General features: G+C 44.7%; 1 protein-coding gene across 6 annotated transcripts in view; it reads right to left on the minus strand.

Moving 5' to 3' along the window:
• Positions 1-8,477: 8,477 nt before the first annotated feature.
• The window catches only part of PEAK1 (pseudopodium enriched atypical kinase 1), a 241,051-nt gene continuing 235,347 nt past the window's right edge, over positions 8,478-14,181 (minus strand). For all 6 annotated transcript variants that reach the window (XM_054592027.1, XM_054592026.1, XM_054592031.1 and 3 more), the window contains one exon: positions 8,478-14,061. In XM_054592027.1, the coding sequence (XP_054448002.1) occupies positions 12,901-14,061 (1,161 nt within the window). In that variant the 3' untranslated portion in view covers positions 8,478-12,900. The remainder of the gene's footprint in view (positions 14,062-14,181) is intronic.

The following is a 14,181-nucleotide window of genomic DNA, read 5'->3' on the forward strand; positions in this document are numbered from 1 at the left end:
TGACCTTTTGCTTTGCAGGATGATGCTCAATCAACTGAGCCATGCTGGTCAGGGCTTGGCATTTTATATTCTCAATGATTTATATAAGCTAACTAAGAATTTTAACCCTGTTATATTTGTTGAAATAATTTTCCTGGCTGATTTTTTATTTTCAATTTTGTTTTTAATGTTTTCAATGGACATTATTGTCCATATAATGTTTTCAATGACTATATTTATGTAGTCAGACGTAGCAATCTTTCCCTTTCAGGTGCCTTTCATTGCTTTTTAACCTAGAAAGTCCTTTATCAATGAGAGGTAAAACAGATACTGACTTAGCATCCTTTGTAGTTCTTAAGGTTTCTTTCCTTTTTTCTTTCCTTTGTGACATGTAGCTCTTTGACCTTGTTTGGATTTATTTTGTTTAACTGTGTGCAGATGAATTACTTTCTGAATAGCTAACCAATTTTACCAGCATATTTTATTGGCTAAGACTTTCTTAGTCATCCATACAGTGATGTCTTATCCCATATATTTATAGACATGTTTATAGATAATGTTTTGTTTTTAGCTTATGTTGAGCCCAAGAAAGAATACACCTGCCAAGAACTCCTTCAGGTTGATTGGGCCCAAAATCATAACCAGTGTCTAGTAGCCCTTGCTAACAAAGGCCTCTCATGCAGTGCATTTCAAAGAAAAGCTAAGGACTGAGCTGCCAGCCGCTTGTACTGTGCTTCAGCTGAGCCCACCCTGACAAAGGAGTTCCTGGTATTGTATTTTGACCAATGGGCTGAGACTTGCCCTGTCCAATGGAAACTGCAAAGCTAAGTGCTCCTTTGCATCTTACTGACCAATCAGAGCACCTCCATAATGACCAATCAAAATGTACAATTCCTACCAATCAGGACAGTACTATCTGCATTCCTCATTTACACAGAAATGAACCAATCAGGGACCAGGGTGGGACTTTATTAAAGCACACTTTCAGTTTCCACGGGAGGCTGCAGTCTCCCCAGTTTGCAAACTGTTCTCTTGAATAAACTTTCATCTTTTACTGTGCCCTTGACTGGGGACTCCTGCTGGCACTGGATGGAGAGAAGCGAGTTTTTGTTGACAGTCACTTACTCTGTTACAGAGATCATTTTTTCCCCTCATTCATGTATCACTGCTTTACTGATCACAGCTTTCTTGTATGTTTAAATAGCCTCTCAAGTTCAACAATGTCTGAGTTTCTTTTACATGCTCATTCTTCTAAGTGACTCTGAGAACCATTCTGTGAAGGTAAAAAAGAAAAAACAAAAAAAGACTCCACTGAGATTTTTAACTCAAATTTTATTAAAATATTTGAGAAGACATCATGGTCTTTCTATCCATGCTTGATGGCTCATCTCTCTATGCCTCTCCTTTTATAGTTTTTTGGAGAATTTTATAGTTTGTCACCTTTGTCTAGCCACACCTACAAGTATGTGATTGGATGCCCAGAGAAGTAGAAATAATAATAAATTTACATACATATATGTTACATAATACTATCATTGATAGTAGAGAAGCTGCCCTTTAAGAAGTGCTACAGCCATGATGTCTATGGGGTCAGCCTGTAGATGGGTTAAGTGCGAAGAGTATTTTCATAGCACTGCACATATGTACAGTTATATGTACAAGGTCTGTCCAGAAAGTACCCAGCCATGTACTATGAAAAATAGAAACATTTATTAAAGAAGATACAAGATACAAGAAACACTGTACATAGAACAATGATGACTCAGTCTCTTTCAAAGTAGGCACCTTGGGGCTTCACACAGTTCTCCTAGTCGCCACCAGCTGCCCCATCATATTTTTCTGAATCTCATCAATGTTCTGAAATCTCTACTCTTTCAAAGGTGATTTTTTTTTTGGGACAAGCCAGAATCACAGGGCACCAAATATGGGCTGTAGAGGGGCTGAGTCACCTGGGTGAGTTGATATTTCACCAAAAAACTGCACAAGATGTGATGCATGAGCGGTGTTGTCGTGATGAGGCTGCCAATCACCAGCTGCCCACAGCTTCAGCCTTCTGAATCATCTGAATAGTTTCTGTGGAGGAATGTTCAAGCTTAACACAAAATTTGATCCAGATTTGTTGCTCTACTCACTCGGTCACTGTGAATGCGATGGCCACACAATACACATGCTCACTCAATGGCGTCTACCGCCCCCACTGACTCATACAGTGAAGTGGTTACTGTTTATGCATGTGTATTTCAGTCCACTCTCCTTGGTTGCCAGGTTACATCAATGTTGCGCAAACTGTTCTCGTTATATTAACAATGGTTGGACTTTTTCCGGACAGACCTTGTATATGTTTTGTGTATACAAGGTGGGGTGGGAGGAGGCAAATCTGCTCTAGGGTCTCTTGAGTGGGAAGCTCCTGAAAGTGGCCAGTGCATCCCTTTCCTCAGCTGATGCCCTGTTCCTGGCCAGCTGGCCTCCAAGGAGCCTGGGCTCAGACTGCTCAGCTTTGCAAAACCCTCCCCCTCCCCACTCTGCCACCATCAGGAAGGCCTCCTTGACTGCCCTAGTCTGTCATGGTTGGAGGGAATATCTATAGGACATCTATTTATTGGCACAAAAATAGGCTAATAGACAAAAGCTTGTGAAGTGATGGGGAAGAATAAGCCAAACCAGGTTCAAACCTCAGCCCTGCCGCTTACTAGGTATGCAGTCTTGGGCAAGTTCATTATATATTCTGTTTCCATTTCCTCATCTGTAGAATGGGGGACATAGGGCTGTAGTAAGGATTAAATGTGGGGAAGCCTGCCCCAGGGCCTGGGTGCAGGAGCAGCCCTACTGTCCTTCTCTCCTGCTAATCTGAATGAGACTCCTAGGGGACAGAGGAGGACAGTGGGTGGAGCAACACAAGCCAAGACCTCCCTGACATGCTCACAGAACAGGGGCAGATAAGACACACACACCTGGCCAAGAACTGAATCTAAGAGGCACTAGGGATTTCAGATGGCTGAGGGAACATTTCCAGGCAAAGTCACACTCAAAATTTCTTTGCTGAATGGGGCCCTGAAGAACAGGGAGAAAAAAAATTCAGGATCAACATGGGCATAAAAAACTTTGAAGCATGTTTGAAGGGGCAGCAAGGAGGCCAGCTTGGTGGGTGGAGGCTGGCATGGAGGTCTGGTCAACAATGAACATGATCAGGGGGTGGGACTTAGGATCTGCAATTGGATTGTGTTCTCTGGTCACCAAGAAGCCACTGATGATATTGGGTAGCAGCAGGAGGGTGAGGAATGAAAGCTATGATCCTTAAGCCAGGAGGAGGAGCCAGACTGCCTAAGAACAAATCCTAGTTCCCTCACTAGGAATTTGGAGCAGACAAAACCTGCCTGGCTGTATTACTGTCAGTACAATGGGGATAATTCTAGAACCTACCTCATAGGATTGTTATGATGGTAAAATTAAGCTGATTCATGAGAAGCACCTCATGAAGCAGCCTGAGAAAGGGCTGGCTTTCTAGAGAAGACAATTCCTTCACTCTCCGTTATCCATGCATTCAACATTGCTCATTTTCCTGGGGCCTGGTGACTTGTCCTCCAGTAGATCCCTTGATGACTCACTCAGGCCCCTGATGAGCTTGCCCCACAGGGACACAGACATTCTGAGGGGATCCCTATGTCTCCAGCCCAGCTGGGACCCTCACTCATTCTGCAATTCTGCAAAAATTCTGGGCTGGCCTGAGGTTAGTTGGAGGTCTGGAGAGTAGGCAAAACCAGAGGTGCAAACACTGGACGGGGAGCCAGCAGGGCCTTGCCCTTCAAACATCATCCCTCCAAGACAACCTTTCCTTCAGAGGCCACTCTTCTCAGACTATGATCAGTTTTATCTGAACCCTCAAATGTTTTCTTCTTTCCCCACCTTCTCTCTGAATGTCTCAAGTGTGTTCTGCTTTTTTAACAACGCAGTCTAAAACATTTGCACAAACGTTACCTGATTCATCTTCCCAGCTGTCTACAAAGAGATTAGACAAGGCCTACATTCTACAGATTAGTGGAGTTCACAAAGGTTAAGAAATTTGCTCAAGATCCCTTCAAACCTGGTTTCTGGCTCCTGGAGGCAGGGAGTGGATGTGGCTAGCCCACACTGGTGGCCTTCCTGGCCCCGTGAGAGCTTCAGCATATGTAGAGTTATAGAGCATCCTTGGGCCCAGAGTGGGCTTCCAAAGAACGTAGCCTTTGTCTGCAGGATGTTTGTTTGGCGCAGCTGATGGGAAGACAATTTGTTCTAGACTTTGGCCTCATTTCTCTAAACCATTCCCCAGGCACTAGCAGTGGGCAGGAACCTTTGCTGCTTTCTCCCGTTCCAACTGGCAGCCTTTGTGTCCTCTCTGCCTGTCAGATTTGGGGCAGGGCTCCTGCTGGCTTTGACTATCACTGGGTTCCCAGCACATGGTACTTAAGACTGAAAGAACACACAGAAAAGGCCTTCTGTCCTTCATGGCTCTATAGCCACTTTAGAAAGCTCTTCCGTATTCTCCCCTGAGCTCCTACAGTACTCCCAGTATCCTGGCCACACATGGGTAGGTGGCATGGAGTGGAGGAAAGGCTAATGGATGAGAAGTCACACATGGTTCAAACTCTGGCTCTGATTATTTTGAGTGAAAAATGGGCATAATGGAGCCATCTTGTGGGTTGGTAGTGAGGATGAAGGGAGACCGTGGGGGAAATATGCACTGTTAGTGTTGCTCACTCAGCTATAGCCCAGGGGCTCTCTGGTGCAGTGCCCAGGCAGGCCACACACAGATGTTTGAGCAAGGCCAGCTTCTGGGACCTTCCAGAGCAGGCCCAGTGCAGAAAGGCTGAGGAGAAAGAAGAGTCTGAGGGGAAAGCTGAGCAACTCCAAGTACCAGGCGCAGCTGGAGGGAGCTCTGCAGAGTTGTGATGCTTCGAGATTGGGTTCTGTCCCCAGCATTAGGTGGCATCAGCAGGCCCAGGGGCATTGGGGCTGGAAAGACTGTGGCAGCAGGGCTGGGGTGGTTTCAAACATGCCTGTGGGTCTCTGGTAGAGTGTGGTGCAGGGAGAAAAGGCATTTGGGGTGAGGAGAGTGGAAAACGAGCCAGCCACAGGCTCAGAGAGTTTTATTGTCTTTGACTTCCTGTCCCTGGTTCCAGGACTCCTGCTCAAGTATAGGCTGGTGAGTGATAGGCAGAGAGCTGAGAGCTCTGCTCCCTTGATAAAGATGCAGAGTCCCTCTATTCCTGAGGCCTCTGGTAGCCTCCACTCTCTTACAGATTTCCCAGGAGTCCAGCACCTCTCCCAGCCCAGTTCTGATTTTCAAGCTGAGATGAGACTGGGGACCAGCACCACTATCTTCTGGTTGTTTCCATGAACCTTCCAGAGCATGTGCTGAGTCACATGGAATCTCCAGGAAGTCAGGCAACCTGTTTCCACTCAGAGGTTTGCAACTTTGAGAGAACTGGATTTTGGCAACTGACTCCTTCCTACCCCTGACCCAGTGTGAAATCCAATTTTATTTATTTATTTTTAGAGACAGGAAGAAGGGAGGGAGAAAGAGAGGAAGAGAAACATCAGTGTGAGGGAGAAATATCCATCGGTTGCTTCTCACATGCCTGCAACCCAGGCATGTGCCCTGACCAGGAATCGAACAGGCGACCTTTCAGTTTGCAGGCCTGCATTCAATCCACTGAACCACATTAGCCAGGGCTGAAATCCAATTTTTGTTTCAGCTGTAATTGCCTTTAGCCCCTCTTATTGACAGCTTGTGACCTGTCAACTGCAGTTCTTAGCTCGTAAGGCACCAATGATGTCCTTTCCCTCACAGAGCATAGGATCACATAAAAGGGAGAACTTTCTCAGCTTTGGAGAGCAGGCAAAGAGCTCCTGGAGCAGACAGTGAACACTCACGGCCTCAGGTTTGCGGATGGCTCCTCTTACCAGTTCATTACAGGTAGGAAAGAGCCACGTTCTCTGTGGCCTGGATTGGAAGAAGCCAGCCGCCAGGCACGGGGAAGCCAAAGGCCCTATCCAAATGTTAGTGGTCTATCACCTCTGGACCATCCAGAATCAAAGAGAAGCCACTGAGGGAATTTACAGGAATAGATCTCATGCTGGGTAAAATGATGGATGGGAAATAGGGTGATTTCTCTCCAGGCTTTCCAGTTATACCAAAGGACAAAGTGACCCTGCATTGGAAGAACTCAAACTGTCTTTCTGTGGTTTCTGATTAGAGCAACCTTGAACTGGTCTGATCAGGCAGGCCTATATCCCTTCAGGGCCCCAGGTTGGCTACTTGTGCCAACAGAGCCTTGGACAAGCCTATGGGACATGAGCAACCCAAGCCTAGTTTATCCCATCTCTGACTTGAGAACTCAGCCATGATTGCCTCTTTTTGGTTCCTTTCCCCCAGAAGCCAGTGTACTGTGCTCACAGCTAGGAAGGGCAAGTCCCCAGGCTCCTTCCCAGTGGGCAGGCTGAGGACCTGTGCAGGCAGAGCCTGTATCCCTGGGGGCTCTAAGGTTGTGTTGCTAACCTTTCCTCCCAGGCCCAAGCAACACAGAGAAAGCTTTGGAGCCCACACAGAAATGGGCTTTACTTCCTTATCAACACAGACCTCAAGTCTGGCTATCACTTTTCTGGAATGTGCCGTAAATAGCACGTCTGCCAAGTCCAGAGTGCTTGCTAGTGGAGAGGAGCAGAAACGCTGGGCTGGAGACAGTATCCACTGAAAGGGGCTTAGAACTCTATAGTCTGGTCTAAATTTAGAGTTTATATGTTTGCACTTTCATCCATTCTACTCTTAATAACGTGGCAGCTGTTGCTACCACTGCCAACTGCTGACTCTTCCTGAATAAGCCAGGTGGTCTCCTGTTACTGAAGTGTCTGCATTAATTAACTTGTCTGCCTTTTTGAGGACTCTGTGTATGACCATGTACTTTAAGCGTGTGAATTCTATAGCAGATTATGCTCAACAAGGCCCTGTTCATGCTCATACTGTCTGCACAGATTGGAGATTTCTACTGGGGTCAGCCACAGCCAGCTAACCAAGCCTCCAAACATACAATACAAATCCAGGAAGGCTGTATAGTTACTGGCCACCAGGGAGCAATCTCACACAGCAAACCTGCAGCCTTCTGAGCTCTGGGGAAAGCAGAAGGCTTTTATTTTTTCTTCTAGGACTAGTTTTCTCAGATTAGGGAAGGAATGAACAGAAAATATGTTTCAGATTAGCAGTTGATGAATATCCAAGAAGACATGAGTCCCGGGGGTAAGACATAACTGTCTGAAACTGAACCCGCCCCAGCATGTCAGTGTGGGAGAGGCACTGAAAGGACAAGTGCTAGTCTGGTTTTTGGAGTATTTTAAAATGAATTTATTTACACAGTAACATGCCACAGAGAACATAGCAAAGTACCACAGCAAACCAAAGGGTGGCGCTACCTGGTAAAAGAGGGGACCTTTCATTGGTAGATTTATACAACTCTAAAATACGCAAATAGAAAGGTGAGGCTTCAGGAAAGAGCAAGAGAAACAACATTTTCAAATATAAAGGGTGGTAGAGCCATCGAGAATCACAGAGATTGGAATGAGGAATGCCATGATTCAAAATAGTGAGACAGACATCTTGCTTCTGCCCTGATCTCACATAACAATGCCCTGCATATCAACAGAAAATCCCAACTCGGTGTGTCTGCACACAACACTCTTTAAACCTGGTAAGGGAAGGGATATACAAGTAGTATTTGGATCAAGTTGTCTGAAGCAGTGTGGTGTCTTTCAAAAATGCTACCCTAAAGCCTAGGGCTAGTTCAACATTCAAATTATCATGGCTGGAGACACACATACTTTCTACACACTATAAGGGCAAAGTGAATTTTCCGCAATATTTGTAGCAAAATATATGACTCTGTACTTCTGCTAGGTTAAAAAATTCCCAACCTCATTTGACTCCTGGAAACTTTCTTGATTTAAAGAAAACATGGGGGTGAGTGGGAACAATGTAATGAATGTCTGGAACGCAGGCCCCTGCAGCCCACCGGGGTGGTGAAAGCTTCTAGCAGGGGCTGATGCTAAAACCTACTCTAATTTCAAACAGCTGCAGAGAAGGTGTCTTTAGCAGCTGTATAGCACCTTGTACATTTTGGGCACTTAAAATACTAAATGATGGTCATGATGACTGGTAAACACCTCTGTAGGAAGGTTTATAAAAACTATTATAATTTGTTAAGAATTTTCCCCAGAGTTCTCTAAACAAACCCACTGAATCTACCACATCTTTTAAAAAATCCTCAGCCCTCAGTACCACATGGATATGATGTTTCCAAGCTGAAGTTTACACAATAGCCATAGTCATAACAAGGGGAGAGGAAATAGTTCCTTCTCCTTAAATACTGGGGAACTTGATAATTTGCCCAAAGACTTTCATCATCACATCTCCTTCTCCCTTTCCCCCCTCATACAAAAAAAAAATGGATTTGTTTAAAAAAAAAAAATACTTTTTTTGAGGTTGGATTATTTTATTAACCAAATACCTTGACATGGACTGTATATGAACTCCCCTCCATGGCTTCTGTTCTAGCCCAACATCGCCACTTCAGCAGCAGCAGGACAGAGGGCTTGCTTCCTTGGGTACAATCTCTGCCTGGGCTCCTGCACTGCAGCTCCTGTGCTTCTTGTGTGGCATCACTTAGGTCCATGGAGTGCCCACTTTTGGCACTGATATAAGCATGGACACCTGGACTTCTGTGCACACTTCAACGAGAGCAGCAATTCGATTTGCCTCAGCACAGCACTTTGGGCCTTTGAGAATATGAGCTACAATGAGGTTTTGTGGGTAGCCATCCTATTCACTCATTAAAGTGTACCAGAATTTTCAATCCTTATCAACTAGTGAGGGGAATAAAAACATGTCAGAGCTGGCCTAGGGAGTCAAGTTCCTCTTTCCCCTCTCCAAGTATATTCATACTTTAGTTACACATCTAGAATCATCTGGAATGTAGTGTAGTATCATAAGTCTATCCCAATTTCTAGGACTAGCCTGTATTTTTTCAGATCACTGCTGGTAAGATCTAGGGGAAAATCCTGGTTGCAGGTTGCCAGCAAAACCAAGTCAGGTTACTTCCCAGCACCAAAGTATTCTTAACAAAAATTTGGGAAGCTGAGTGGAATCTTTCTATGCCCTACTACTTAGTAGGTCCCAAAGATCTTTCGTGGAAATTTTGTAATGCTGAAAACTTGAAATACAATTTTAGGTAGCTCTACAAACAGAATTATGTTCACAAACTTATTGTGTGTGTGAAAGCAAAACTGACCTCCACTTAATTTGACAATGAAAAGCTACTCGGACTCTTAAAATCCCAACAAGAATATTTTACTTTTAGCCCCTCAATATCAGTAGTGTGGGCATTTGTGCCCCTTTCTGTACCTCACCTAGTTCATCTTCAGAGGGCAAAACTTGAAACCCACTGCCATACTCCTTCTTCCAATCTTAACTTAGCTTAGGGGCTGGTGGACCTCATTCATTATTCTTTTATTGTTGATTCCACAGGTTACAATTGTTCTTTTTCCCATCCTTCAGTTACTCTTCATGAGCTAGTGTGTGGGCTTTGCAGTACTATACCAAAGGGGCTCTTCTCAGGCAAGCATGGAAGAGATCTGGTAGTCCTAGTTCTCTTTGTGGAACATCTGATCCTCTTCCTTCCAAGACCAGATTATCACTCTACCAAGGCACTCCTATACATTCATTCTTGGTCTTGGCTACTCCAGCAATTGTCCTATTTCTCCAGCACCCAGATGAGTCAGAGAGATTGTTCTTGCTCATGTGGCTTAGGGAAAAGTTCCAACAGCAGCTTAATTGTTCAAACTCTCAAAATAAATGTAAGAAACCATAGTACAGACTTCAATAGAAAAGAAAAAAATTTCCAATCAATATTAAAAACAGTAACTCCAAGTTACTTGAGAAAACTTAAAGTGCTATACTAGTCACAGTCTAAACCCATACACACACACACACACGCCTGTCTTTGTCTAAGAATAGGGTTTCTTTTCAGTTGATGAATTCCAAGTTCCTACTACAATTAAAATAGAAATGTAATATATATATTTTTTTTTCTTGAGATATTAGATTGACTAAATTTCATTATTGTGGAAAGATATTCTTAGGACCACATGATGAGTACTTCTTGCCCAGACATAAGTTATTTTGTCTATTTATTTGGCTCTAACCTGTAACCCCACCTTCCCTCTCTCCCTCACATTCTTTGGCCAGAGAAAAATTAATGTAATCCCTGTCTCTGGAAAGCCTGAGGCCTATCTATGACTAGTTGGCATTTTTCTTTTACCCTTAACAAATCTGAATATAAAAACAGTACTAAACATACCTGATATGAAGGGGTGCTTGGTTTACCAGTGCTATATAATATATTGGTGGGAGTGGGTGCCCGTGCTTATAATATTACAGACTTAAAACGAAGAAGACTAGATCCAGGTCAAAAAGGAATGAAGGAAGGAAGGAAGGAAGGAGGGAGGGAGGGAGGAAGGAAAAGAATACCCAAGTAACAAATAGGGGGACCAGGAAACTTTCTTCATTAAGTGTAAAACCTCATTAAATAGTCAACATTCAAATTTACATGGGCAAGGCACAAGAGTGACATTGAGAAAGTGTCTCAATATGCAAACCATCAGGAAATGGGAGGGATGAGAGGGGGAGGCTGGTAAGGGAATGTGTTAGCTGACATGGTCAGTGGTCTGTGTGCTATTTCAGTGTATAATTAGGCAAGGAGTTATGTGCACATGGGCTATGCTAAGATGAACCAAACCAGTCTGTTAGGCAAGGCCCTGCCATGCCACAGAACACTGAGAGAAAGTGGGCTACTGGCCTGCAGTGCCATGCACACTCTGTGGCCATCCCTTGGGGCAGACCTCTGCACTCTGGCTAGAGGAGGCACTCTTTGTGGGCTACCCGGTTCTCTCCTTCTAGAGTCCTATATTGCTGGCCAGGAGGACAGGGACAGCCTCCAAATGAAGGCTCATATATCCCATTCTCAAAAAAAGAAAAAAAAAGGGACCATAAAATACATTCTTTTCTGTTCTTGATCCTCTTTGATACAGGTGAATCACATGAAAGGCTATTAACAATGTGAAAAACTAAGATATTTCCAAAGGCCACTTATGTGCTATCTAAGTAATACTGCAAAGCCAGTCCTGACTTTAAGAAACCCTGCATTGGGAGACGAGTCCCAAGGGCTTCCTTCCTGACTAGGTACAGAGAACATGTCTATCAACCCTGCCACGGATGGCTTCCCCGGAGGCCTGGACTCTCTGTACTTCCAGCACACATGTACACACACAGGCACAAATGTGTATGGACACTTACATTGTCCGAGTGACTTTTGGGATAGCAAGATTTAAGTAAACAGATACTCACAGTTTTGAATAAAATAAGCGCATACACACTCACACACCCCTATGGAAGGAACACTTGATTTTTAGCACAAATATGTGCCAAGGGAAGAAGGGGAGGATTTTTATAGATCTTGCTTCAGGTGAAGTTGCAACATAAACACTGTAATACACAGCTAAAAAATACATTAAAAAATTGCACATATATCCATAGGAAAGGAGCACAGACCTCACATATGGTGAAACAGCTTTCAGCCACTAACCTCAGCAATCAAAATTCTCTGTGAGCTGTCCTCCAGAGCTATTTCAGAGTCATAAGCAGCAATGTGCCAGGGCAGCTGAGAGGCAATTTCTCCAGCAAAGGTCAGCATCCTGAGGAGAAGGTCAGTAGTCTTATCCATGGCCTTCTCCCCTCTCCTGCCTCTGGCCATTATAATAGCCATCTGCGCCATGCCCTCCAAGGAGATCTTAAGAGCTCAACTGACAGCTGTTTCATTCAGGGCAGTTGTCTATAGCATTTGGTAGACTAGTTAATACTAGCTATTGATAGAAGAAAGCTGGCCAGTTATTGCTTGGGGGAAAAGTTGTCATCTGGGCACCACTATTCCTGGCTGCCAACTCTGACAGTAATCAAAGAATGGTACTTTAAATTTTGTTCCCCTGATGGTCCCTAGAGAACTGCACATGCAGGGAAAACAGCTCCTTCTGTACTGCCAGCTGTTTATAAGACCTAAACTGCATTCTGCCCCGGTGAGGCATGGGTGACACCACCTTGGGTCAGCTCTGCAATATGCCACAAGAGGCCAAGAAACACAGACTTCACTGGCAAGTGGGGACAGATTCAAGGTGAAGAAAAATTGGACAGTGGCAGCAGAGGGGAGACTGTTACAGCTACCATCCATGCAGTGCACCCAGTTATTGATAATTGAAATGAAAATGGGTCCATGACCCAAGGGATGGGATCTCTCCTTGTACTTCTACTATCTGCTGAAATAAGGAATATAGTCCCTGGAACCAAAACTGGGTGGACACTAAGGATAGCAGTTCTGCCTGGTAACAGGAAGAAAGCCTGTTGTGAGAGCTAAGTGGATGATGATAAGAATTGGTTAAATCTATCTCTGGCTAGTGAGAATAAGTACTTGGTGTGAAAAATCTGAAAATCAGAATTATGGAAGAACTGGACATAGGTCACAGAGTTCATACCGAAGAAGCTGTCCCTTCAAAAATGTTCATTTTCATTTTTTACCTGAATTTGTGGGACAGTTAGGGTGAAAGGTGTTCCAATGGAAGGCAACTGAATGTTTGTGCAGTCGAATTTCTGTGAAGTTAAGAGAGACTCAGCTTCTCACTTGATTTAGAGCTGTGGATAACCTTTCTGAGTAGACTTCTTTGTTCATGAACAGGGATGAACAGTTTGTCTCTCTTTTTTCCTTGAATTCTGTGTGAGTACTAGAATGGGGAAGTGTGTGGGTGACTTGAAGAAGGTGAAAATGAAGTAAAAGCAGGAACCAGGATACATTAACGGTGTTGCAGGATTTTCACAATAGAACTGAGGGAGTCTGGAGTAGCAAAAGCCAAATACTGAGCACAAAGCCAATCCTCAAGGCCGACCCTATCATCCCTGTCCAAGGACTTCTCAGCAAACTTGATCATCAGCAATGTTCGCTTGATGTCCAGCCAGTTTTGAAGCAGGGCATTCCTCTGCACTGGGCTGGGGGTGGTGCTAAAAGTCTGGAAGAGATCTTCCCGGGGACCCCAGAGCAGACACTGGAGGACACCTTTGGCATCTGAAATGAGGATCCGCTCAGAAGGGCTGGGGTTCAGGAGGCAGCTGGCCAGCTGCTGAAGGCCCCAGGAATAGGGGGAGCGGAGTGGGATTCGAGGCAGGTCTGCTCGAGTGTATTCTTTCTCCTTCAGCTCTGGGTTCTCATCAAAGGGGTTGGGCAGGTGTAGCATCTCATAGATGAGGATGCCTGTCTGGAACTCATCACACTTTTTGTACTGGGTGGCTGTTATGATCTCTGGGGCAAGGCGGGACTGGTCCCGGAGGATCTCAGAGTCCACCAGGTGGCTTTTCTGCTTGGCCTGAGAGAAGTTGCTTATTATCAGCTTCGTGAGATAAGATGAGGTGGGATTGGGTTCTGCAGGCCCAAGGCCATGGGTGGTTACCCTGGGCTGGTAGTGGACAAGCAGCAGATTCTCCAAACGCAGATCGCAGTGAGTAACGTGGTAGGGTTTGAGATGCTCAAGGCCGGAGCACAGCTGCAAGAGAAGCAGACACACTTGCCTCTCATATACATCGGGGCTTTTCCCATGCTGGGCCAGAGAGTCTTTCACAAAATCAGCCATGGTGAGATAGGGAACCTCTCTGGTGATGACCACAACGTGACTTCTCTGCTTCTTGCTAATAACTCCCTGACTTTCTTTCTGGGATGACTCTGCTTCAGAGCAGGGTTCTGGGCTTTTCCCATCACCTTCTTCTTTCATTTCTTCTTTCTCTTGCATTTCATCCTCTTCCTCTTCAGGGGCATCAGGATCCTCCCAGGGAAGCAGACGCTTAGGGACTTCAGCAAGGAAATGTCCACAGTCCTGCTGGATGTTAAAATGGACAGCCAGACTCTGCCGAACAGCCAAGCTGTGATAATACTGCTGAGATTCTTTAGCTTTGCTCTTACATATCTGAAAAAAGAAAACATATAACACAATTTAAAATACACACCCTTTTATAACCAGGCTTATGATGATGTGTAAAGAAGGACTGACGGGGAGGTGACTGGTTAGGAATAGAGTGTTATAATG

This window comes from Pteronotus mesoamericanus, unplaced genomic scaffold (assembly GCF_021234165.1).
Source record: "Pteronotus mesoamericanus isolate MK-2021 breed Mesoamerican mustached bat unplaced genomic scaffold, CSHL_Meso_final scaffold_31, whole genome shotgun sequence".
Lineage (NCBI taxonomy): Eukaryota > Metazoa > Chordata > Mammalia > Chiroptera > Mormoopidae > Pteronotus > Pteronotus mesoamericanus.